The 24,396-nt window shown below is 39.2% G+C and overlaps 1 protein-coding gene across 1 annotated transcript in view; it reads left to right on the top strand.

Annotated features, from left to right (window-relative positions):
* Positions 1-24,396, top strand: part of LOC110986064 (serine/threonine-protein kinase Nek9-like) — a 140,467-nt gene that overhangs the window by 95,488 nt on the left and 20,583 nt on the right. Inside the window, exons 21-24 of the mRNA XM_022247674.2 lie at positions 1,573-1,684; positions 4,970-5,126; positions 14,392-14,450; positions 15,927-16,057. Of these exons, the coding sequence (XP_022103366.2) occupies positions 1,573-1,684; positions 4,970-5,126; positions 14,392-14,450; positions 15,927-16,057 (459 nt within the window). The remainder of the gene's footprint in view (positions 1-1,572; positions 1,685-4,969; positions 5,127-14,391; positions 14,451-15,926; positions 16,058-24,396) is intronic.

Below are 24,396 nucleotides of genomic sequence, written 5' to 3'. Positions count from 1 at the left end.
TGGACGAGCAGTACTTGAGTGATATCCAGCCACACTAGTAGCAGTTGCTCATTGTAAATATGGAGAAGATGTAAATAATTCTTCGGAATAAAACAGTAGTGTGTGTATAAGTCAGTCCAGTGACTCTCATTCTTTATGGTAACGACTCCCTACCCCAAGAGAGACGTTACAGTATGTTATGAAAAAGCATGTGCTCCCCTTGGGCATGTGCATGACCAGAAGAGGGTCCTTTTTTCCATGTTACTTATAGGACCATCTTCTGGTCACTCACAGTCCTCCGGAGCACATAAATATGCACTTGTAACTTCATTGCCAGTCTTACAGGCATATTACTTGCTAAAATAAACTTGAGACAAAATACTAGGCCTTCAAAGGCACGCACAAGCTTTTTTGGCAGTGCACATACATGGACATGCACTTGTAAACATGCACAAACTATATAGACTTGTGTATAAATGTACATGTTTTTACATGTGGAAGCCATCTTAAAAAAATCATTACTTGAAACATTTGATGTAATACCTGTATAAATCCCCATCATCTGATTGGTAGATTGTTGATCACATGTCATTTAATTATTCATTCTATTCAAGAGTACCTGTTGAATTAAACTTCATTTTACTTTGACTTGTTCCTGTCCAATTTCATATATATCTCATTCCCAGTAAAAAAGACAAAAATAACACCCGGGATAGAAACCAGTCAAACACTGCATAATACTTGTACCAGTGACTGGTGCTTCGGCCACAGATTTGTTTGGCAAAATGGTGCATGTTAATACTTAAGCAGGATCTAATTGTTCTCCCAACAGAAGAGCATTTATGCAGGTATTGTATAAAACAAATAATGGATGTTTCATATTTGTGCAGTTGTAAAAATAATTTAATGAGGTAACAGATGACATGTTCATTCCATTCAATTTCATCTCATGGAATCGAACCTTTTATGAAATTATTCTCACCATAAATATTAATTATTTTACACACAGGAAGTCCATCACAAGATTTTCCAAGTACACATCTTGCTGATAACATAAACTTATATTTATAAGTTGTTTCTCGGTTTCAAGCTACAGTTTTGATTTTATTCATGAAATGAAGACCAATCTGAGGGTTTGAATGATATATCACTTGGTTTACTAGGTATTATGCTTCAGATCCAAGTGTTTAAAGTTAGAGCTTATGCAGATAAGTCAAAAGTATCCAAATCTCAAAAACTAATGAGTAAATTTTTAAAAGGCACTTCTGGAGGTTTCTCTTACAGGCCAATCATTTCACCAAATGTATTTATAATCTCTCAGGGTTGGGTGAAAAATCATGTTAGATTGACATGGAGTGGTTCTACAGCGAAAAATTGCTCCAAATGCTAATCTAAGAATAGAAATCTCCAGCATGTACAAGCATTAACAGAGAGTTCATCTGCGTTGAAGTTTGCATAATTTCCCACTGACTCTTAAGCTGCGCTATGAAACAAGCCCTTTCTTGTGTTAAAGGGGTCATGAATGTATTTGAACTTGTACTCAGTTGAGAAATAATTTAAATGTTGAAATAACAGTTGTCTTTGTTTATTAAGGAGTGACCAAAGTCTCCATGTTCCAAAGTCACTGTCTCATTCTGCAAATAGTGGTGATGGTGGAGATGAATATACAAGCTCAGAAACTTCAGAACTTGATACACTTGGATCGGTGAGTTGTCCTAAGCCTTGACCTATTGCTGTTCATAAATACAGTACAATGCAGCTTTAATGAATACTTCTGTAATTTAACTAAATGACCAACGTTGCTCTTTCAAAAATCACATGTGGAGTTGCATTTGGTTCATCTTTTGAAAAATATGCCCTATCCATTTTTATTACATCTGTGAAGTTTAACACTTATGAAATATTTTATACATTTGTAATTCACATTGTCACATGTCACCCTGTGCATTAGCCTTTAGCCAAGGCACGCGTGGCACCAGGCACCGTGGATGCTTGGCTAGTTACATGAACTTGAAAAGACCAGTGTGAGCGGCAAAGTCACAAGGGTCTTTACTATCTCGTGAAGCTAATCATGCACACATGGAAGTGTTCACCCAATGATCCAATGAAAGAAAACAATGTTCCCTGGGCCAGTGGCAGTGGTGTTTTCCTTATGAGCGCGTATGATGTCAAATGGTCTAAGTAGGTGCAAGTATATTGGTTGATATCCACAGCATATAATGCATTAATTTTTCTACCAAATACATGTAGAAAGAAAGATGTAAAGAAAAAAGATCAGTGCTTTCCAGGGGATGGTAAAGGCTTCACCACTTACATTGATAGTCTTCATCATGCTAGCCGCTGAGATACACATTGTGTGTCCTGGTAGCCATGCATGCCTTGAGAAAAGCTACCTGTGCATGGGCCCTTTCTAGACTTGTTGTGCATGAGAAAGTATAGTTACCATAGAGCACAATATAACAACTAGCCTTGTCCAACGTGGTTTACGCAGGCCATACGCATGCAAACCACAGCAAATATGCTGCCACCCTAGTACGGTTAACGGCGAACTACAGTGGATCCCAGTACACCGACTTATGAAGGCTATGCCACTTTCGTAATAAAAACGGAACCACCCCAGTCAGGTGTGTGTATACATATACATGTACCTAACCCCCTGTACATACGTGCGTCAGCTGTCCATATCATGATGCTGAGTCGAAAAACCGCCTTGTAGAATCTGTATGTTTTTCTTTGTTTTTTCTTCCACTTTTGGGCAAAAATGGGGAAGCTCAGCGATATGTGGTTATGCCATCATGAATAAATCAAAGCTATTCTAGAGCCATAAATCATGCTTCCCAAAAATATAAATTATTCATTTTTGGGGACCAATCATGAGCCTCTTTGATTACATCTATACACATAATCACGATCAAGCAGCTACTTGCAGGTACCGGTACGTGGTGCACTGTTACCAGCTGCAGTAGCTATAGCTTGCAGTACAGTCTAGTACGTGGACATGTGTACATACTTTGACCAATACCATCCATTTCTCGCTAGGGGGGGTGCCCTTCGTTAGCGTAATGAGTTGTACTGCCACGGTACAGAACCATCAAGGCATCGGGTTACGGACCGGGACAAGTCAGGCACGTGAGCAAGCTGAGAGTGGGGCAATGGTTTCACTGGGAATCAAATGTCACTCAAAGCAACGGCCCGATGTACTGCGCAATGTGCTGTACGAGTTGAAAGCAAACCTGCTGCAGTGAAGGGTGTTTTGCAACAGCAGGCCTGATGGCCGGGGTTGTCAAATCATTGCCCAACGCCTTGATCAAGGCTATATAGAAGCTAGATTATTTTTTAAAAATATGCCTGCTGGGTACATTCATGTTTGTGCACAAAACTATGGAAAACTTGAAATTTTGTATGACTTTTGTATGGCTATTTGCATATCTGCATCTGTATTCTGTTCGGCTCTGCCAAATATCCGAATAACCGAATATTCGATCGATTGTTGAATATTAGAATTATTTTTCGAATTTGAATATTCGAATGCAAAATTCATGAAATGTAAGGGGAAATTTTCTTTTGGTTGTAAATGAGAAACATTACGCTATGGAGGCTTGTTTCAAGCAGATTCAAATGAAAAGCTCAGAAATCTTACAAAGACTGAAAAAGTCAATTAGTCATTGAACAATTGAAAAGGAATCATAATTGTTGACGGGGCTGTAAGTCTTGTTCATCTCTTAAATCTTGCTAAATCGTGGCTGGAGATACTCCTAGATGTGAGACGCTATTATATTGATCGCAATGTACAAATGTGTGTGTTATTGCAACTGATTTTGTATATATAGTTTGTTCCTCAACAATCTGCCGGATGGTATGACCCAATATTTGGATATTCGATCAAATTGAAGGTCAAATATTCGAATAGTAAATTATTTGAATTGACTCAGCCCTAGTATTCTGAAACGAAGCGTCAACGAAGCCAATACGCAAACAAGTGCACAATCAGTTAATGAGCATTGCATTTTGCTCTGCACCAGAAAATGCAAACCCGTGCATGTATGTGCTGCACATGAATTTTGCTTGAGCACTCTTCCCAGGCTTTACTTTTGTTAGTTAATTTGTTTTGGTGTTTGTTTGTGGGGGTGTTTGCTTGTTTGTTTTGATTTTTCTAACTCTCTGAAAAACGAGGTACATTATACCACTGTTTCTTAAACTAAAAGCTATGACATATCCAGACATCCAGAGGGGGGGTGGGCTCTAGCATCATGAGCCATTTTCTGGGGAAACTGACCTATTGTCATTCAAGAGCATTATCCAATCACAGTTTCTGTGGAAAATCAAGTGATATTCCAAACCTTGAACAAGAAAAACATGTGATTTACTGGCAAGTGCAGCTGCATGGCTTGTTCATTGATATGCATTATGTGAAGGCATGTCAAAATACAGACACTCTTTTACGTCTGCATGTTGCTCATCTTGTTTGCAATACATTGACTGGACATAACTGTATGTCTTCCACTTATATACATGAAAGTTTTATTACACATATTAGCCAAGCTCTAATTATCAAAAAATATGGTGCAGCTCACAATTGGGATGCCACACTTAAAAAGAAGTAATGATGATGTCATAAAATTCTTTGTTATTAGATTCTGAATGTTCATTATATTCCTACAATGGTCAATATTTGCCTTGAATAAAATAAAATTGCCTGGAAACATCACAACTTCAGTGGACTTCTACCTAACATATATTGCAATGACATCATGATGATGTTACAAAGTGATACTATGTAGCCACTTAAGAAATCAGCTAAAACACAGCAGACACGGGTAGGAGTATGTTCCAATGTGTGAATTTGGTTTTTCTGTCTGACATCTGACATAAAGACATTTACAAAGGAAATTGCATTGTCTGACAAAATAACTGTCTGCCTGATTACTCCTATGTTTGTAGCCAGTTTACAGCAGATTCATTTTTTACATGTGAATCAATCATTTTGCAGATGCCCACATGGATACAGAAAGAACTTAAAGATTCTGCAACTGGCGCTGGTGAGAATGATGATGAAGATGATGGTAGTGATGTTGATGTGAACACTGAAGAAAATGACCTCACTCTTGCGAGCATAAAAATTAACAAGGATATAAATGTCCTTAAAGGTATGTAATTTATTGTATATAATTGAAAACACGATGAAAGTCTGTATTGAAATGTATTGCTCAAAGTGAGTAAATTCCTTGAAGCATGATGGCAAGAGTTTTGCATGCAAGGACATGTACATTATACAGTGGTTGCCTGCTCTGTAAGGGTCCATGATGTTTCGTATAGCTGATGGAGTAAATGGCATCAGAGGCCAAATCGAGCATACCATTTGAAAGTGGGGTTGTCCAAAACCTATTGACCCTGTCACAACAGGCAACAATGATTTTGTTATTGCACAAGGAATAGATTTTACAAACAAAAGGGAACAAAAACATTGTCATACCTCTGTCTTGGATACTGTCCATTTATTGGCCCAGAACGATCACATGACAGGGCAACATATCCGTATATCACACTCACCGTGAGACATTTCTTTCTACCGATGATGCATGCACGCACAAGCGTACACTCGCAAATCAGAAGACCCCCGAGAAGTTCGAGAACGAATGATCTTTCAGTCAGTTTTGCGTGGTACCCACGATATGTTTCGTGCATGGTTGCGCTCGTATAACAGACCTGTTCCCGTCCCTGCAGCTTACAAGGCATTGCAGAGACCCCTAACCAGACTATATAAATGTATTCACTGGTACCCGCACTTGTTTCATTTTAGAGTTTACACAATTAACGAAAGTGAGGGGACAGTGCATTTGCACATGATACCATTTGCATCTTTTATATTAATTCTTAATTTTTACAGTAGGCCTATTGTCCTCTGAAATAAAGAGTTTGCTTCTCTTGATAAATTCCTTAAGACAGAGTGTCACAGTGCTCACTTTACGGCCACTGCAACTAGAAGGACTGGATGCAGGCCAGAAAATGATTGTAACAAAACCCAATCTGTACTATTTACAATATTTGATATGAATTTATTTACAAAATTTCTCGATTCTATAATACAAAATATACACCATTCCGTATTTACAATCAGATGTCTCTCAAGTGAGTGTAGCTACAACTCAGAATTAAATTAAACTTATCAAATGAATGTCGATTCACACCCGCATGAAAATCAGCATTTGCAATTCAAGTATTTACAGGTAAGTACAGGTATGTGTGAATTAAAATTTTGAATTCACTGTAAATTCACAAACGAGTGCATCAAAGAGATACACTTGATAATTTCCAATTTCTGTAATACATGTATATGCTGTAAAATTTCAGCTCTGAAAAGCACCTCAAAATAAAAGAATTATCAATTAAAGTTCCTGCGAGGAAAATAAGTATTCGAAAGAAAACTTCTAAACAAATGTCAATATAAACTCCAGAGAAAACAAGGTTGATTAAAAGTATGCCACAAGCTGGAATAACCTGAAAGGTTCAAGGCATGTACATGTAATAGCAGATCTTTCAGTCAAAATTCGCAAGTGTTATCACTACATGTATGTCTGCTCTCAAATTAAAATATCTGACATACAGTTCGACGTAATATCAGTTTGTCCCTCCATGATTATAAGAATCTGCCCTTGCTAGCTTGCTCATCGACTCTGGTACATCTGCGGGACCACTTCCGCAACTTAGATCTGAACCCTCACTGCAGTGTGCTGTGACCAAGGTTACATCGGAATTCAAGAACCAGCCGTCGAGCGTGAGGAGGAATGAAACTCAACCAGTCTTTGAGCCAAGCTCACATCTTCAAGGCCATGGTTTTCTCCATTTTTCTAATCTTGGAATGTCAATCAGCCGCTATGGTGATCCTGACAACCAATTTTGCCTCATAAGCAGCCTGACAAATCTGCTACTGGCTGTGGCAAATGGTACAACCAAAGTACAAAACTCGCGCGGCATTGGGATAGGGACTATCAACTCAGCCCACACACCTCATCATCATGATGCATCTCTCAGGTCTCTACTGTCTATCACTGTTCATCACATTTATACTCAGTTGTGCTCTGTTCACATTCAAATCGCCCACAGAACTCCAGCCTTATTTTCTTTATCCACACAACCTGTGACAAATCTTTACAAAAGAAAGCTCCACTGCAATACAAAAGGACAAAGAAGTGCATCCAAATTCTAAGTACAGAAAGCCGTGGCCCTGGTCATTGATATGTAACCTGAAGAAGTGATGAATTAAACATGAAGAGAAAGTGTAGTGAATAATACATGCCAAAGTTTAGTTCAGATAAATTGGGCACTGGAGCTGACACTGAAATAGAAAATATCTGACATTAATTGACCTGGTAGAAAAATAGGAATAAAATATGGAATTAATTAATGGAGAATTCTGACACAGAGGTACATGTATGACAAAATAATAGTTGACCGCTGTGGTGTGAGATATGACGTCTTGAACACCACAGCGGTCAACAATTGTTATGCGATAAACTCTTTACTGTGTTACAGTGCATTTTATTTCACTGAATTTGTCTTCACCATATTCACCAAAGAAGTGATTAAACAAATTCTACTAAATTGAATAATTAATAGGGACTACCATATTTTTCTCAACATTTGTAAAGAAATTGTCCAGAAAGCTATCTATTTCTGTCATGGTTAAGATTTGAAAAAGTTGGGTCTTTGCCTTAATGGTGGTACATACACTGAATGTTCCATAATTTTCTTCATGATGATGCTGTCCTGCTCAAAACCAAAGTTTCAATCGTATTTTAGAATGAGAGAAAAACCTCTCCTGAAAAACTAACTTGGTGTCATCTATGGACATTGAAATTACAGTGAAATTAGCCTACAATGCAAACAAAGTGGCAGTCGTACCGTAGCAGAAAGAGTGCTTTACTCTGCCCCATAGCACATCTTACATACATGAACTAAGTTAGTATGAGTGCAGCTGTACAACTTCATACCCTAGGTCATACCAATGCAATGTTGTGGAAACGTCACTTTTAACCATAGGAAAGATCAGTGTTTACATCATGTTTACATGCTGGTTAGATTGTGCCTATACTTACAATATTGACCTTGTCATTGACAGTGTTTTTATTATTATTATTTTTATTGGATTATCATAACATTTGCTCCTTACAGCCTGCTGGATAGTTTACTTTTCAAAGTTTAACAAATTCATATAGGTTAAAGTTCAATAAACAGTATAAACCACTTAAAGATGTATGTGAAAAAGAGAGCTAAATAAAATTTTAAAAGGCACAATAAATACTAATATACATGTACATGCACAAAAAACATCCTCATGAAAAATCTCAATATGAGAACAAATACATTTAATGGGATGCTGGGAATGCTCTGAAAGAGTTACACAAGTCTGTTGAAATGTGAAACTGGACTAATTTTGAGAACAATTGTTTTACATATGGCCTCACGGAGAGTTCTTCTTGACCTCAGATTCATTGAACGATGTTTTGCTTTGCTTGGTTTTGACTGGCTTGTTTGTTTCAATCTTGAGGTGTATCAGTATGAGAACTTTATATGGGATCATTGCTCTGACATTGTGTTTACACATATGTATTTAATGGAGAAATCAAACTCCCAAATGTCACAGGTTTTAATAGTGTTACAAACACCATTTGCATGTACATTTATGAAAATACTGCAGCGTGTCCTACTGATAGGGTTGTGACGCTAATACAGACACACACAGGTAGCCACAAATCGCTGTTCTGGCCAAGAAACCTTGGTTTTATATCTCTAATGTACAACACTGTGTCGATCCAAAAAAAGCTCTAGACATGAGGCAGGGACTGGGCAGGCACGAGGCGGGAAAACCGCGGGCTGTTCGCATACCAGCAGGGGCAGCCAGCTATCTCCATGCGGGTCCGAGCTGGTGCCCCCATCGGCCGGACCCGCCGGCGCTACAGCACTGTACACTTCTGTGCTGTATGCACGCTGTGTGTGTGCACATGTAAGGGATGGGATCCCTTACCGAACTTTGGTATAGTTTTCGTGTATTTGTGTTGTAGTTTTGGTGTTGTCTTGGTGCAGTTCTTCTGTACCCCTGCCTGGATTAAAGCACACTCTGGTGTACTTCCGGTGCATTCTAAAAATTTAAATGAGAACCAGAAATGCACCACTGGTGTCATTCTGGTGTACTGTAGCAGGGTGTACCTCATGGTACCCACTACAAATGCACGATGAACTGGTGTACCTGTGGTACTTTCCAACAATTTAAATTAGCACAAGAAATGCACTACTGGTGTCATTCTGGTGTGCTGTAGTGTGATGTGCCTCTAGTGAACACCACAAATGCACCAGGAACTTGTGTACCTTTGGTGCATTCCAACATTTTAATTAGCTCCAGAGAAACACCACTGCCATGACAGCAGGTGTCATTCTAGTGTACCAAGATGTGGTGTACATGTAAAAGCGCACCACACCAGGGAATCATCTGCTGCTTTATTCAAACACGTAATAGTGTATAATTTGTTACAGCACATATGTAATTTACTCTTCCTATTCACTCCTTTCCCAAGAAGTTCAATATACTAACCATTTATGCATGCAAACATTTACGATGACAGAGGTGTCAGTAAAATTAACCACTGAAGATTCACGAAATGTGCATGGAGATGTCTGAGTGATATGGACGGATTACTGAGACAGTTCACTACATTAAAGACTGTTTACACTACGTGTGATTTGAATTATGAACAATTAACCTGACAAAGCTTACACTATGCACGCCGATTGTAGTCCACAGTGTTGCTGTTACTGAACTATCCTCTATAAAAATGCTGTTTGACTGAACAATCTGTTCATGTACAAACACAACTAGTGCTTTATCAGAATGAAACTCTGATCTCTGTGGGGATTTTAGGTACGTTTTGATCTCACTGACTTTCTGGAGAGCAATAAAGTTCAGAAAGATGGTGAGAGGTTGTTTGTGGGTACACTGTATGAGTGACTTGGTCAATGTGGGAAAGGAAAAGGGGGAGCCTTTCTTGAGACATTGTGTATAACACTTAATAATAATACTAATGATAATAAATGACATTTATAAAGTGCCCATCAAGCTGCTCCCAGGTGCTGTACATCAGAATAAGTGTGAATGAAGAAATTACATAACTAAATTAATGAACAAATAAATAAGAAATAAATAAAACCTACATGTACCATAGTTAAACTCAATACTGAGAAACTAAAAATGCTTGTTTAAAATGGTGCGTCTTCAGCCCGGTCTTCTTGGAGCACTGTCGTGAAGACATTTAAATATCAGGAGACACACTTTAAAAATCACCCTGTATTTACTGGCAACCAATGTAATTGCATCAGCGCAGGAGTAACGTTGTCAAATTTCTTGCCATTAGTGAGTAGTCTTGCTGCAGCATTCTGGACTCTCTGCGAAGGAGCAAGGGCTGAGACCGATAGACCAATTAAAACAGAGTTACAGTAGTCAATGCGAGACGTAACAAGTGCATGAATAATCTGCTCCGTTGCTGACTGACCCAAATAACGCTTAATTTTGCTTATATTGTATAGGTGATACATTGCAGTGCAAGAGACATTCTTGATGTGGGATTGCATATTCATTTTGTTGTAATCACACCCAGACTCTTCACTTTAGAGAGTGCGGTAATATTGTGATTACCAATATTCACAACAGTCCTAGGAATTCTGCTCAACGACATATGCGATCCAATGATAAGCAGATTGATTTTATCATCATTTAGCTTCAAAAAATTAATCGCCATCCAACATCTGATGTCGTCACAGTATTTTTCTAAAACTGACACTTGTTTCTGTATGTCACTGGCAGTTGGCTGTGCTGACAAATACAACTGAGTGTCATCTGCATAAAAATGACAACTCAATCCATTATGCCTAATAACATTCGTAAATGGCAACATAAACACATTGAATAAAAGGGGTCCGAATGCAGAGCCCTGGGGGACACCGTACTTAAGTGTATAGGCGTCACTCATGGTTCCGACATCCGATCTACTTCGACCATCAGGCGATAAAGACCGAATCTGAACTCTTTGTAAACAGTCTCTAAGGTAAGAAGAAAACCAGTCAAAGGTATTTTGTGAGACTCCAACATGTGTCTTTAATCGATGAAGCAAAATGTCATGATCAAGTGTATCCAAAGCGGCACTTAGATCAAGAAAAGCCAGAATGGAAACTTTACCCTCATCCATATTTTTCCAAATGTCATTTTAAATGCGGGTGAGAGCTGTTTCCGTCCCATGGTGGCGCTTATATGCCGATTGAAAAGGTTCATGTAACATAAACCTAGTCATATGATTAGTCAGTTGTTGCGCAACCACCTTCTGAAGAACCTTAGAGACAAATGGTAAATTGGCAACTGGCCGATAATTCTTAAGCAGCTCGGCTTGATCCGCCTTGAGGTTGTGAGATTTTTGAATGGGAGTGACAATAGACATCTTAAAATCATTTGGGAAAATGCACGGTTAATGGAAGAATTAACAAGAGATGTGATTATCGGGGAAATTTCCGGCAGACAGCATTTTAAAAGTGCAGTCGGTATTGGGTCAGCACCGCAAGTCTTTGGAGAACACTTGCGTATGATTTGCTGGATCTGTGCACAAGTGGTGGATCCTAAATTAAGCTTACATCCTTCAGGAAGGGTTGGATCTGGAATATCAAAATCTCCTTGACCCACACTACTCATATGTCGTAAGTTGCTGATCTTATCTTGAAAGAAATTAACGAATCGATTTGCCAACTCGACTTCAGACTTATGAGTAGGAAATGTAGGAACTGACTTACGGCATAACAAATTATCAATCACACGAAAAATATGGTTACAGTTCCCCCTGCTCTCATGGATTAAGCTTTGATAATAATGCACTTTCGCATCCTTGATCATCTTCACAACGTGATTACATTGCATTTTATATATCTCCCGGTCAACAGTGAGTCGAGTACTTCGCCAGTGGTTCTGTTTTTCTTTTTTTTTTACGCTTAATTTTCTCCTTCCTAATGGTCTCAGTAAGCCATGGTGTATTCGACCGTATAGTGAGAACTTTTGATTGAACAGGAGCATGCTTGTCAAGAACCAACCTTAATTGCAAATTGTCAAAAGCTACAAATGCGTTGGGGTCGGGTAATGAAGTATCATCCAAATAGGTTGAAAGTCCAGAACAACGAATGTCTCGACGAAAATGTTCACAGTCTACGTTTTTAATCCTCCTGAATGCCACAGATCTCTGCGGTCTCAAAGGCTTACTGATTTCTAAAGAACACGTTATCAGTGAATGATCAGAAATAGCAGGATCAAAAACATGTACAGATTTGATAATGTCCATAGATGGAGGAGAAATAAGAAGATCTAAAACATGACCTTTCATATGGGTTGGGGATGATACACGTTGAATCAAATTACAAGACTCAAGAAATTAATAAAACAAATCATATCATGTGCTTGAGTTTGATCCATGTGAATATTAAAGTCTCTGACTATCACAAAATCGGATGATTTTGACATGAACTTAGTCCCTAGATTGCCAGGAAATCCCCACACAGTTATGGGTTAAAACTGTAAGTGAGAAAAGGTGATTTGACCTTGCTGTACTGTAACCGGACACAGATTTTTGGCATATGGGTGGGGGGGTCTTTGTTAGTCCAAAGTACTGATAAAATGTTTTTTGATTGAAACTAGGATCAACACCGGGAAAAATTTTGGGGGAAAATTATTAAGTTGGAAATGTGCTACGGACTTTGTGGTTCAAGAGCATGTATGCTGCAGCATAGTTCAACTGCTCTCAATGCTTGTAATGGGATATGGTTCGTTGCATACTTGCTGTGGGCTATTAAGTACACAGTGTGTAAAAATAACATGCATGTGTGTATAAGGGAATACTGGTGGAACTAATGATGTATAATGGTCACAGATTGCAGATGATCTCCACATATGGCCCAAACAGTGGACAAAACACACAACGCATGTCATGAAAAAAAAAGTTTCATGCATAATATGTAAGCTGTGAAATACAAAATTGGTGAAAAGCTTACATGAAAGGAGCTATTTACAGATTTGGGCAACACAGAATTTAAGAAAAAGAAATGGTAGCTGAACAATAACAGTGCCCTCCTTCCTCTTCTAAATTCTAAGCAATTGGGGCTTGTTAAACTTTTCTGGCTGTGCTTAGTTTCCATAATATTATCTCATTATGGCAGTATGGGGAATGATGGCTTCATAAGTTAAAAATGTCCCTGACTTGGACAAACATTCAGTCTATTTATTCGGAGGCCAAGTTAGCAGGAGACTATTAGGCAGAAAAGTAGCTTTCCGTATGGTGCACCATTATCTGCTGATTTTACAGCTAGTTCTGGTTCACTATTATGGAATCATATGCTGTAACAGTGCTGTTTAAAAATTGCCTCAATTAGAAATACCTCTATTTCAAAGATGGATTTGCGCCAGGGAGATGTAAATTAATTTTGGATTTTTGCCCTGCCCAATATATTTTTTGCCCTGCCAGTAGCATTGACATTTACATACACATTGATGTTCAGATGCTGAACCTCTCCAATATAGCAAGAACATTTGTTTACTGGGAACTACTAATAACTTTCGGTGGGTTTTGGTCACCAATACTTACCAGAAAGTTGCACCAGAAGTGTCACTTACTGAAGGGTTACTTTTTTTAGCCTGACATTTTTGCGCCAGTGTCACTTTGATCACAAGCCAGAAAGATCACCGTACAAATCTTGGCCATGTTTAAATTTCATGGGTGATACACTCCACCTGACAGAAGTATGTTTACCGGTGAACATACTTTTCCAGTTGAGGTGTCCTAAGGAGGCCTTTGTATACTCAGAGATGGTTGATTTAGGTCAGACTCAGTAACTGCTCAGTGAAGTTCTGCCTCTCTTCTTCCCCACTTCCCTGATGTGTTTGGTGGTACAGTCCCCAAATTTAACATTGGAAGTGACACTACTCTTGTTATTGTCATCAGTTAGATCTTCAGAACATCATGCTGGTTGATGGTTGAGTAGGGTTTGAAGAAAGTTTGAAAAAATCTACTGTTTGTACTGTATACAAACTTTTCTGAAGCCATTTAGCAATGGCAGTTGGCAATCTCTAAGCATGGTATCGGACGTAACACTGTCTGAACCAGCATACATCCTGTGGATGAGGGTTATTAGTTCACACCAGTTTACAAGATGATCGTGCTAACTTATAAAAGCAAAGCTGTTTAATTGTGTCACGATGAACAAGGCAGCCAGATAGTTACTGAAAGTTGTAGAATTTTCTTGTGCATGTATGCAAGTGATGGTGACAAAAAAATCAATTGAGAATCATGTTTATTCATCAACCAGCATCTTGTTTTCTTCTTCTTTTTCCAGGAGTGAAACAAATCAACAAAGAAAAAATGGGGCAGAGGATCACTGCATTGGATCAGAAGGTATATTTTGAAATGTGTGTTGTAACCTTGAAATATGTGTCCAGGTTCTGTAGAATAAGTTTATACTAAACACATGGCCAGAAGAGTGTGCCATTTAGTTTCTGATTTGGAAGTAATGATAAGTCATTTACATAACAACAGGTCTAAGTCATCAAATATTTTGTTACAGGCTGCAAATGTAAATGTAGTTCACTTTAAAAAAGGTCTCTTGGCATTCATTTGGCCCTGGAAGAAAGCTTGTTACTTTCAGCTTGAATGTAATATTAATTTCTTTGAAATTAGAATCACCTGTGCCTCCCCCCCAGTTGAAATCCACGAACAACCTCTGCTGCAGCTTGTTGTCTTTTGGTGCCCTCTGAAAAAAAATGTGTGTACCCCGGGTGGTTCCCGGACACAGTTACACCACTGTGAGCCATCCTCAGATTCCAGGGAAGCTATTCATATGCATAAAATATCTACGCTTTCAGATTGATATGAAAACATGGTCAGAAACATGTATATGCACATGCCTACCTAGTACATAAATTAATTGTGCGCCTTTTGCTCTATGCACACAACTCTATTGTGTCTAGTGGAGGAGGTTTAATAAGTATTCTTTTTCATGGCACAAATTGACAATTTGGGTTTTGTTTGTATTATACATGTGAAATCCACATCTGAATTTGTCTTCCTGATATCTGCCCATCTTCAGTAGCCAATACAAAATGTATCAAAGTTCATGAAAAAATGTGACCGGCTCTAGAGAAATGGGTAATAAGTTGCAAGATTCAGGTTATCAATTTTTGATATGGCCGGATTGAGAACATCAAAAGCTACAATTTGATTTATGAATGACCCTTGTAGTGCACTGCGTTCCAGAGATATTTTGACATTTGTATATCCACATTTTCCGATTCAATAAAAGCACTTTTTGAGGAAAAGCTCAGAAAGTGTAGCACTTGGAAACACAACACTATGTAGCATTTCCCACTGAATGATCAATTTTTCATCTTTATTCTTCAGTATTCATGTCTGTTGTCACAAATTCTGAAAACATAAATGTTATACAAGCTAGCAGAGGAAAAAACACAAAATCACATTTTTGAAGACATTTTGCCCTCTCCAAATAGAACAGGCCATTATAACATATTTTGGAATTGCGCGACTTATTACCCTTTTTTGCAGAGTGGGTCGCAAATGGATTAACTGGTTTGCATTCCATATGGCATGCTGGATTGTTCGTGTACTGTCTGTAATGTTGATATAGCCATGAGCTTCCACATTATTAGTGTTAATGTGTCAGTGTTCCAGTTATGAAATGACTATAGGTTTTCCAGGAAACAGACAATATAATTAGAATTATGAGCATAGAACCATGTGTGCACACCAGAAGTCGGCAAAGTTTGGATTTCAAAAACCACTATCAATTGTTTAGTAACAATTTTTGTGCATGAAAGTCTGCCTTCATCTGAAGCACATTTCCATGATCTGTGTCAGACTTATCTAGCCCAGAATATTCACACTGTGAAATCAGACAGCTTGAGGTCATCAGAGAGTGGAATTCAAATGACATCTGATCAACATTCAAGTGACTCCAGCTCTTGTGGAGTGCGACAGAACATGCAGAGGTAAGAAATGAAGTAGCCATGTTAATATTTCAGAAAATATTATTTTCTATTCAAACATATTTAAGCACCCTTGAATTATTGTTCAGCTTTGTCAACCCATAAGAGTCATCTCAATTACCAACCAGTCAACTAATGTTCATTGTCCCTTGGATCATTGGATCACCCTGATTAACTTGATTTGTTATATTATATCTTATAGTGTAATATTTTATCAGTCTACAGTGGCAATGTGTCCATTGTATAAAAATACATGTTTTATCTGTGTCATATAAAGTGCATGTCTGTAGTTATCATACAACTAGTGAATGTTTAAAATGTGTGCATATGAATAATGAATGTTTATTGCTGTGGTAAACATAACTCCATTCAGTGACAGATGGGATGTTTCATTTCATATAATATGGGTGTTGGAACCAGTTAAGTGAATTGAAGTTCTATTCAACAGGTACAATGGAATAGAATGAATAATTCAAGGGGCATGTGAAGATTGATCCACCAGTCAGATGATAAGGATTAATGCAGGTATTTTGGGGGACTGCACTATTCTCAAGACCACTGAATCGTACACTGGGGTTGCAATATTTCAATGTTCCTTGATTATTCAGTGTCACGTTGGTATTGTTATCAGATCTTCAGTCATATTGATTTCAAGATATACTTTGCAACAGGGAGAAAAAGTTTGCGGTACGCATTGCCGCATTTGACTCAAACTGGCCAGCCAACCCTGGCAAGCTTGGTGGTCGAGTGGTTAAGACATCTTCATTAGCAAGCAAGAGGTCATGGGTTCTAGTCCCACTAAGTAAGCATGTGATTTTTTTTCCAAGCTCCCAGACATACACTGCGCATCCGTTGTTATGAATATATGCCGGTATAAGAGCAAATCTGTAATTAAGCATTCCATTGCATTAAATTATCAAAATCTTATTGTGGAAACATCTAAAGTATCAACAGGTTTTCAGACAAAATCTCCTGTCTGTGGTTTTGTGGTTTAATTTTGAATACAAAGTCACAATGACTTTGTGAGCACAGAACCAGCCTAAGATTTGTCATGATTAGAATTTTAAGTAAAAAAAAAGTAATGCTCATGTGCCCGGCAAATTGTTAACTTAAATTGTCGCTGATGGCTAAATATTCACTGCCTCAAATTTAATTTAAAAAATCAGTACTTACAGGCTATGGGTATTGTTTGATGAGGAATGACGAGGACACAGACACAAATGTGGTTACAGCAGATGGACTCCGAGGGGACTTTTCTCAAGTGTAACAAATTGTGACTTACGTGGTTCTGAGAACTAAAAAGTCCTTGGTAACTCTTCTAACGGTAGGGACCTAAATGCCCTGACGTGATGTCTGCTCTTCAGTCTTGCCTCCGAGTGAAGAACCAATGCTGTTCATGTGCACTATTTTCATGCCCAAGTGTAGCAGTAAAGAAGTATTTTAGAAATAGCATGAAGTGGACCAAAATGATTTGGGGTTCATTCACACAGTGCAACACGAGATTCCCCTCATAGACCCGACCCCCTTCAGGCAGCCATATCGACGCATCCCTCCAGCTGAATTCCATGAGGTCAAGAGCCACATAGAGGAGCTTAAGAGGTCTGGGGTGATTCAGCCCAGTCAAAGCCCATTTGCATCGCCAATTGTTGTGGTACGCAAGAAGGATGGTAAAATCAGACTTTGTGTGGACTATCGCAAACTTTACTCTCGCACCGTTTCGGACGCCTACCCTCTTCCCAGGATTGACGAGGCTCTAGATGCTCTTGGTCAGACTAAGCATTTTTCTTGTCGTGACTTAATGTCTGGCTATCTCCAAGTTAAGGTTGCTGAGAGAGACGTCCGTAAGACATCTCACATCTCCCATAGGCCTTTTCGAGTTCACAAGGATGCCTTTCGGTCTGATGAACGCTCCGGCCACCTTTCAGAGACTGATGGCAACAGTGTTTGCAGACATGAACTTTGACAGTGTGCTGCTATATTTGGACAACATTGTTGTTTTCAGTTCGGCCATAGAAGAGCATGTCAGTCTCCTGTCTTAAGTATTTCACAAGACTGTGGGAGCATGGGCTCAAGCTCAAACCTACTAAGTGTCATCTACTGCAGAGTAGCGTCAAGTACCTTGGCCATGTGGTGTCAGGTGACGGCATCTCCACAGATCCTGGGAAGGTTACAGCAGTTAAGGAGTGGCCAGTACCCAAGTGCAAGAGAGATGTCAAGAGTTTTCTTGGCCTTACATGGTACTACAGGAGATTTGTGAGAAGCTATGCAAAGATAGCAGGTCCACTGTTTGCATTGACTGGAGGTACACGGGGAGGCAAAGACCTGCCCTTTAATTGGACAGCCGAGCGTCAAGCATCGTTTGAGACTCTCCGTGACCGGCTCACCACAGCGCCGATTCTGGCTTATGCAGACTACCGTCTTCCATTTATAGTGCAGACCGATGCATCTGGTGGTGGTCTAGGTGCAGTATTGGCACAGGTTCAGGATGGCAAGGAGAGAGTGATTGCTTATGCTAGTCGGACTCTAACTTCATCAGAGGCCAAGTACCCAGCCCACAAGTCAGAATTTCGTGCGTTACACTGGGCTGTGACCAACAAGTTCAGGGATTACTTGTATGGGCACAAGATCACCGCTGTCATCGACAACAATCCCCTCACTTACGTGATGAAAAAGGCTAGGCTAGATGCATGAGGTCAGCGATGGGTGAGCGAACTGACTATCTTCGACTTGGACATCGTGTACAGACCAGGCAAATCAAATTCAAATGCAGATTCCTTGTCTTGTATAGAGAATGCCGAAGTCACCAGGATCTTTGATGCCGCTGATGGGAAGACAAATGTTGTGGTTGAAAAAACACCAACCACCCTGGCCATCAGTAATAATGTCTCCTTCCCAATTGTGGAATCCCCTTCGTCTAGCTGCCAGAGCGACCCGAGTAGAGAAGATGGCTCCCTCGGTGACTCTGAGGATCAGAGGTCTGGCGATAACAGTGGCTGTGGGACCAGCTGTGTGCAAGGGCCAAACCTGGAAGAGACTCAGCACAACGATGGAGCAATCAGAAGAGTCCTTGATCTCAAATGTCAAAGTCCATCCAAGCCGAGTAAAAGACAGGTGTCCAAGGAATCAATAGTAGTTAGAAAGCTGATACAGGTGTGGGACAAGCTGAGCGTAAGAAGTGGTATGCTGTTTTACTGCAGGGAGTATGATGATGGTCGAGTACAGCATCTGCTGGTTTTCCGCGAGACATGCGACAGAAGGTGCTACAACATCTGCACGACGCTATGGGTCACCTTGGGCTTGACAAACCACTCCACCTGGTTTGTGACCAATACTACTGGCCTGGACTCTACTCGCAAACCAGGTCCTACATGAAGAAGTGCAAGATATGCGCCCTACGAAAGACCCCCGAGTCTAGAAAAGCTGACCTGCAGGCCATCAAGACACCTCGCCCACTGCAACTGGTCTGTATGGACTTCCTGAGCCTGGAGAAGTTGAAGGGTGGGGTAGAAAACATTCTCGTTGTCACTGACCATTTTACTTGATATGCGCAGGTGTTCCTTACCAGAGGTCAGAAGGCGACCACCGTAGCCAGAGTGTTGTGGCGGAAGTATATCATACACTACGGGATACCAGAGCGCCTGCATTCGGACCAGGGCAAATGCTTTGAATCACCAGTGGTGATAGAGTTGTGTCAGCTTCTAGGAATTTCCAAGAGTAGGACAACACCGTATCACCCGCAGGGTAACGGGATGACAGAGCGGTTCAACCGCACGCTGCTGTCAATGCTTGGGACGCTGGAAGCCATGGAGAAGGTCAACTGGGCAGAGCATGTAGAGACACTTACACATGCATATAACAGCACCCGGCTGGAGTCTACTGGCTACTCACCCTATTACCTGATGTTCTTGCAGGTTGGCAGTCGGTGAAGTTACACACCTATTTGATACCAGTCAAGTTCTGCCCTGAAAGCTCAGACCTGCGGTAGACTTGATAGTTAACGCTTGAGTTGAATTGATCTGTAACTTTTCTTAGGTGCTGTGTTGTTTTGTTGGTTTTGTTGGTTCCTTTTTTTTTTTTTTAGTCTTTTAGTTTGGATTGGTCTTGTTTTAGATTGGTTAAGCCTTACCTTGATTTTGGGGCGGGTTTACTTTGATCTAGGATTGGTATAATTTCGAAAATTAATTTTGGTCTTTGTCATAATTCTCCTACTTTTTAAGTTTTGCTTCTGCAATTCTTTTGACTAGATTTTCATGTCTTTGGATGAATATTTTTAAATCTGATTTTTGACAGTCCTGTTTTTTTAGTTCTCCAGTTAATTTCTTTTTTTGGATATTTTTAGAAGAAATAAAATATTTTGTTTTTGTTGGAATCAAGTTTCTGCTTCTGCATCCCTATTCTTTTAGACTTCTTGCGACTCCTCCTTTTTCGATCCTTTTGAAAGTATTTTTTCTTCAAGTTTCTTCGTTATTTTTTATTCTTATTTGAAGTGTGCCATTTTTCCCCGTTACACTATCATTTATTCAAGGACTGGCAATACCAAATGTCAGTTGAAACCCTCTGCCCATTCATGAATTAACAGCTTAGACAAAGTAATGTCAAGGGATTAACCAAAGTCAAGTGATACTGTGTGTTGGACTGACTGCAGTAAAACCTCTAGGTAAGGTCTCTACTGAACCATTATTACACAAAGGCGATTATATACAATAGGCAGTGGATATTTAGCCACAGGGCATATTTAAATAAATGATACGGGAACAGACGCAGTATTCTATTTTGGGGGGGGGACTGTACTTGCGTTTACAAAGGTTTAGCTACAGGAAAAGGTTAAAACAGTGAGTTTCAACTAGAGAACAAAGCAATATGGCCAGAGGTTAGGGCTGTGGTTTCCAAATGTACTTGGTTCCTCGGTGAACTGTAAAGGAGTACTCACAACACCTTACGTAGCACTTGAGCCATGAATATAATACATACTGATGTGTGCAACACTGCAAAATTTTAAAGTCACTCTAAAATGAGGAGTTTATGAAAGATAAACATAGGCCTTAAACTGTAATTTGATTCTTCATCTGATAACGTCATTATTACATAAAGTAAATTTTCATCTAGAACACTTCCTTAATACTTTGAAGGATGCACAAATAATGTCACATGACTCATCTGCTGATGACATTGTCATCATATGATGTTAATCCCCATTCATAAACCTTCCCATTCTAACTATCTGCAGTGTTTTAACCCAATCAGACATGTACAACACAAAATACAATGCAAAACATTATTGTTATCTCGGAAGAGTGCAGATTTGACATATTAAACATTTGTCCCATCTGGCGTTCCATATGATGCAATCTGCTCTCAGCACCATGTGCTTGGAAATTAGCCAATTCCCGGGTATTTGCTCAACGCACTGTGTGCTGCCTATGTTACAGGCAGATATTGCGTGTCCATGCACAAAGCTAGTGGCCAATGCACAGTATGCGAATGGGATTTTCAAGTTCGCAATTTATATTGTACAGGGGGTTTGTCGTTGGCGCTTAATCTGTGTGAAAGAAGTACACCAATCATGCACTTCATGCAGCTGACTCCAATGTTTTAGCTATCATCTAATGGACAATTTACACTTAATCTGTTACAGTTGATTTTTGTACTGAATTTTGAAGAATGAAAGGAATTTTTGTTGTAACTTCCAGTATGATGACATCATCGGCCCCAAATTTGACATGTGTTAATTAGGTAAAGATTATCATCCATATCAATTTTCAGGTGATTCACCACAGACATCTATTCAAAATTCATTTTTCAGAATTTGTAACCCATCGCAAGAGGGCACTAGACAATGCTTTGAAGAATACTATACCCCAACAGACTAACAGCATTGAAAACAACACTATACCTATTACCACTTTTAAACAATAAGCCCACTTTCAGTTTCGACCGGAAGGAAGAGTCATGCGATTTGACCCACATGAAATGAATTAAAGACCACATTTTACCCTGCCACTTGCAGCAAACAGAATGTCGTGGTAGGCCACAGTTGATTTTATATGGGTTTGCAAAATTTGGGACCCTTATGCGTAGATGTGTCGACAACAATTACGTCATGATGACGTCATCAAGTGATTTATTATTGATTTTTCAATATTTCTTTCAGCCCACTGACTTTGTACACGTTTTCGAGGCACTATTTTGGTAACTTAGCAATGTTCGATCGTCATCAAAGTTACACCAAGCACTCACCTAAAGTACATGTACATGTCTGATTGGGTTCAAAACTTGACATATATGAACGTGATGAAATCATTACACCGTAAGGTTTGTGCTTTAGATTAGTTGCTCAAATTTACAAAAGAATGTGAAAAAGCTAACAGAAAGATAACCTCTGGTTTCTTCTTCCTGCACTTCTGCCAAAAGCCCATTTAAGTTGTGCACATTTCTTCCACCATCGACTTTAGTCCTTTTGCAACTTTGGATCTTCATGACACTTGAATGGATGAAGGACCATAGTGCATAGATGGTCCTAAAACAAGACGTCATAATGACATCATCAAGTGATTTATTATTGATATTTTAATATTAATTTCAGCCCATTGACTTAAATTTGCACACATTTTCATGGCACTATTTGTGTACTTTGGCAATCTTCAGTTATCATCAAAACCCTGATGCTAAAATCAGTCCTAATTTATGACTTCGTAATGACATCATCGTGTGATGTTTTATTGATTTTTTGAATATTTAATTTTTCCCCATAGGTTTTGTACTTATTTTTTAAGAATTAGCACTCTTGCACATCTGACCGATTCCATATTTGTGCACACTTGTAGTCTACCATCTAGAGAGGGTCCTAGAACAAAATTGTCATAATGACATCATCATGGGTGACATGACATGAGATTATAGTTGCAGGTTTTCTGTACAGGTTTTGTACGTTTTTCTACTACACACTCTTATCGATCTTAATGAGTGAGTAGTCTTGCAGTAAATATTTCTCAGGGACAAATGTCAACCTTTTTGGGTGTTATATTAGGAACATGCTCCTAAAATTGTGTGTATATTAAAGGGATTTTTTAGCCAAAGCCAGCAAGCAGAAATTGATTACCAAAATGATATTTTAAGATGATATCACGTGATAGGTGGTCATTGTAATTTTAATGGACACGTCTTTGGTGCATACCAGCAGGTGTGAAGTTCGATATTGATGTAAAGGTAGTGTTTGTGATTTGGTATTTCTCCAATTTTTAAAATTGGCCAATTTGGGGGTTTGCTATTACATTGAGTGTAATCCCATTGACGTACGTCATTTTTGAGTTTACTGCTTTGAGAAAAAAAAAAAATCGCTATTTATTTATAACTTGCGAAGCGCAGGTCATGTAGTCTGTCATGCAATAAGACATGAGCCACAAGAAATTCCCAATTGCCTGGATAATGGACAGGTGAGGTCAATCAGCAGATCAATAATCGTCACAATCAAAACTACTTGTACAAAACAACTACTTTGCCAGACTCAGGACTTCTGTCATCTGCCCTTTTGAATGCTAGATCACAGGTTCGGAGGATTGATGAATTGCCGGCGATACTAAAAACCATCAAAACAGGTACCACCGTTATCTGTGAAACATGGTTTTCATCAAGCATTGATTCTAGTTGCTTAATCATCCCAGGATATAGCCTATTTAGCAGACCAAGGAGCCACAAAAGAGGTGGGGGTGTTGCCTTCTACATACGAGATAGTATTCATTGACAAGTTTCTGATCAACTGGAAGTATTATGGATGTCGGCTTGACCGTGACCAATCAAACACTCAGACAAATGTGAATTTGGCCAGTAGATAACAAATCGTGATTGGAATTTTATCATGTTGCACCAACATCCAGTGCTAAAGTAGAAGTCTTCTATCAATCTCAATACCTTCCCACCAAGATTGTTGAAGTTCACAACAGGACAAGCTTTGAATGACTCCTAAGATTAAATCACACATTGTTAAACAACAGAGGGCTTTCAGTCAAGGGAAAGGTAGTCTCTGGAAACTCCTCTGTAATAAGATTTTTAGGCCTATGAAATTAGCCAGGTGTAAAGTTTTTACAGCGCAAGTATGAATAAGCTCATCATTGGCAATCTGAGGCAGTGGCATCAACAAGTAAAGAAAATAGCTGGTTAAGTGTAAACAAAGCTTCAACTTACCTGGTAATTCACCCTTGGAGATTGCCAACATGATTTACAATAAGTTCATCTCGGTAGCAGATGATATTCCCTCTTTAGATCTGGGTAATCTACCTGCTTATTTACCTTCTGAAGGGCCAGTTCCAGTTGTCATGCCACAAGAGGTTTTCACTAAGTTGAGA

Source organism: Acanthaster planci, linkage group LG08 (genome assembly GCF_054643075.1).
Source record: "Acanthaster planci isolate LZ-2023a linkage group LG08, COTS_SCS, whole genome shotgun sequence".
In the NCBI taxonomy this organism is placed as follows: Eukaryota; Metazoa; Echinodermata; class Asteroidea; order Valvatida; family Acanthasteridae; genus Acanthaster; species Acanthaster planci.
The sequence above is the reverse complement of the archived record's forward strand: the minus strand, read 5'-3'. Positions and strand labels throughout refer to the sequence as shown.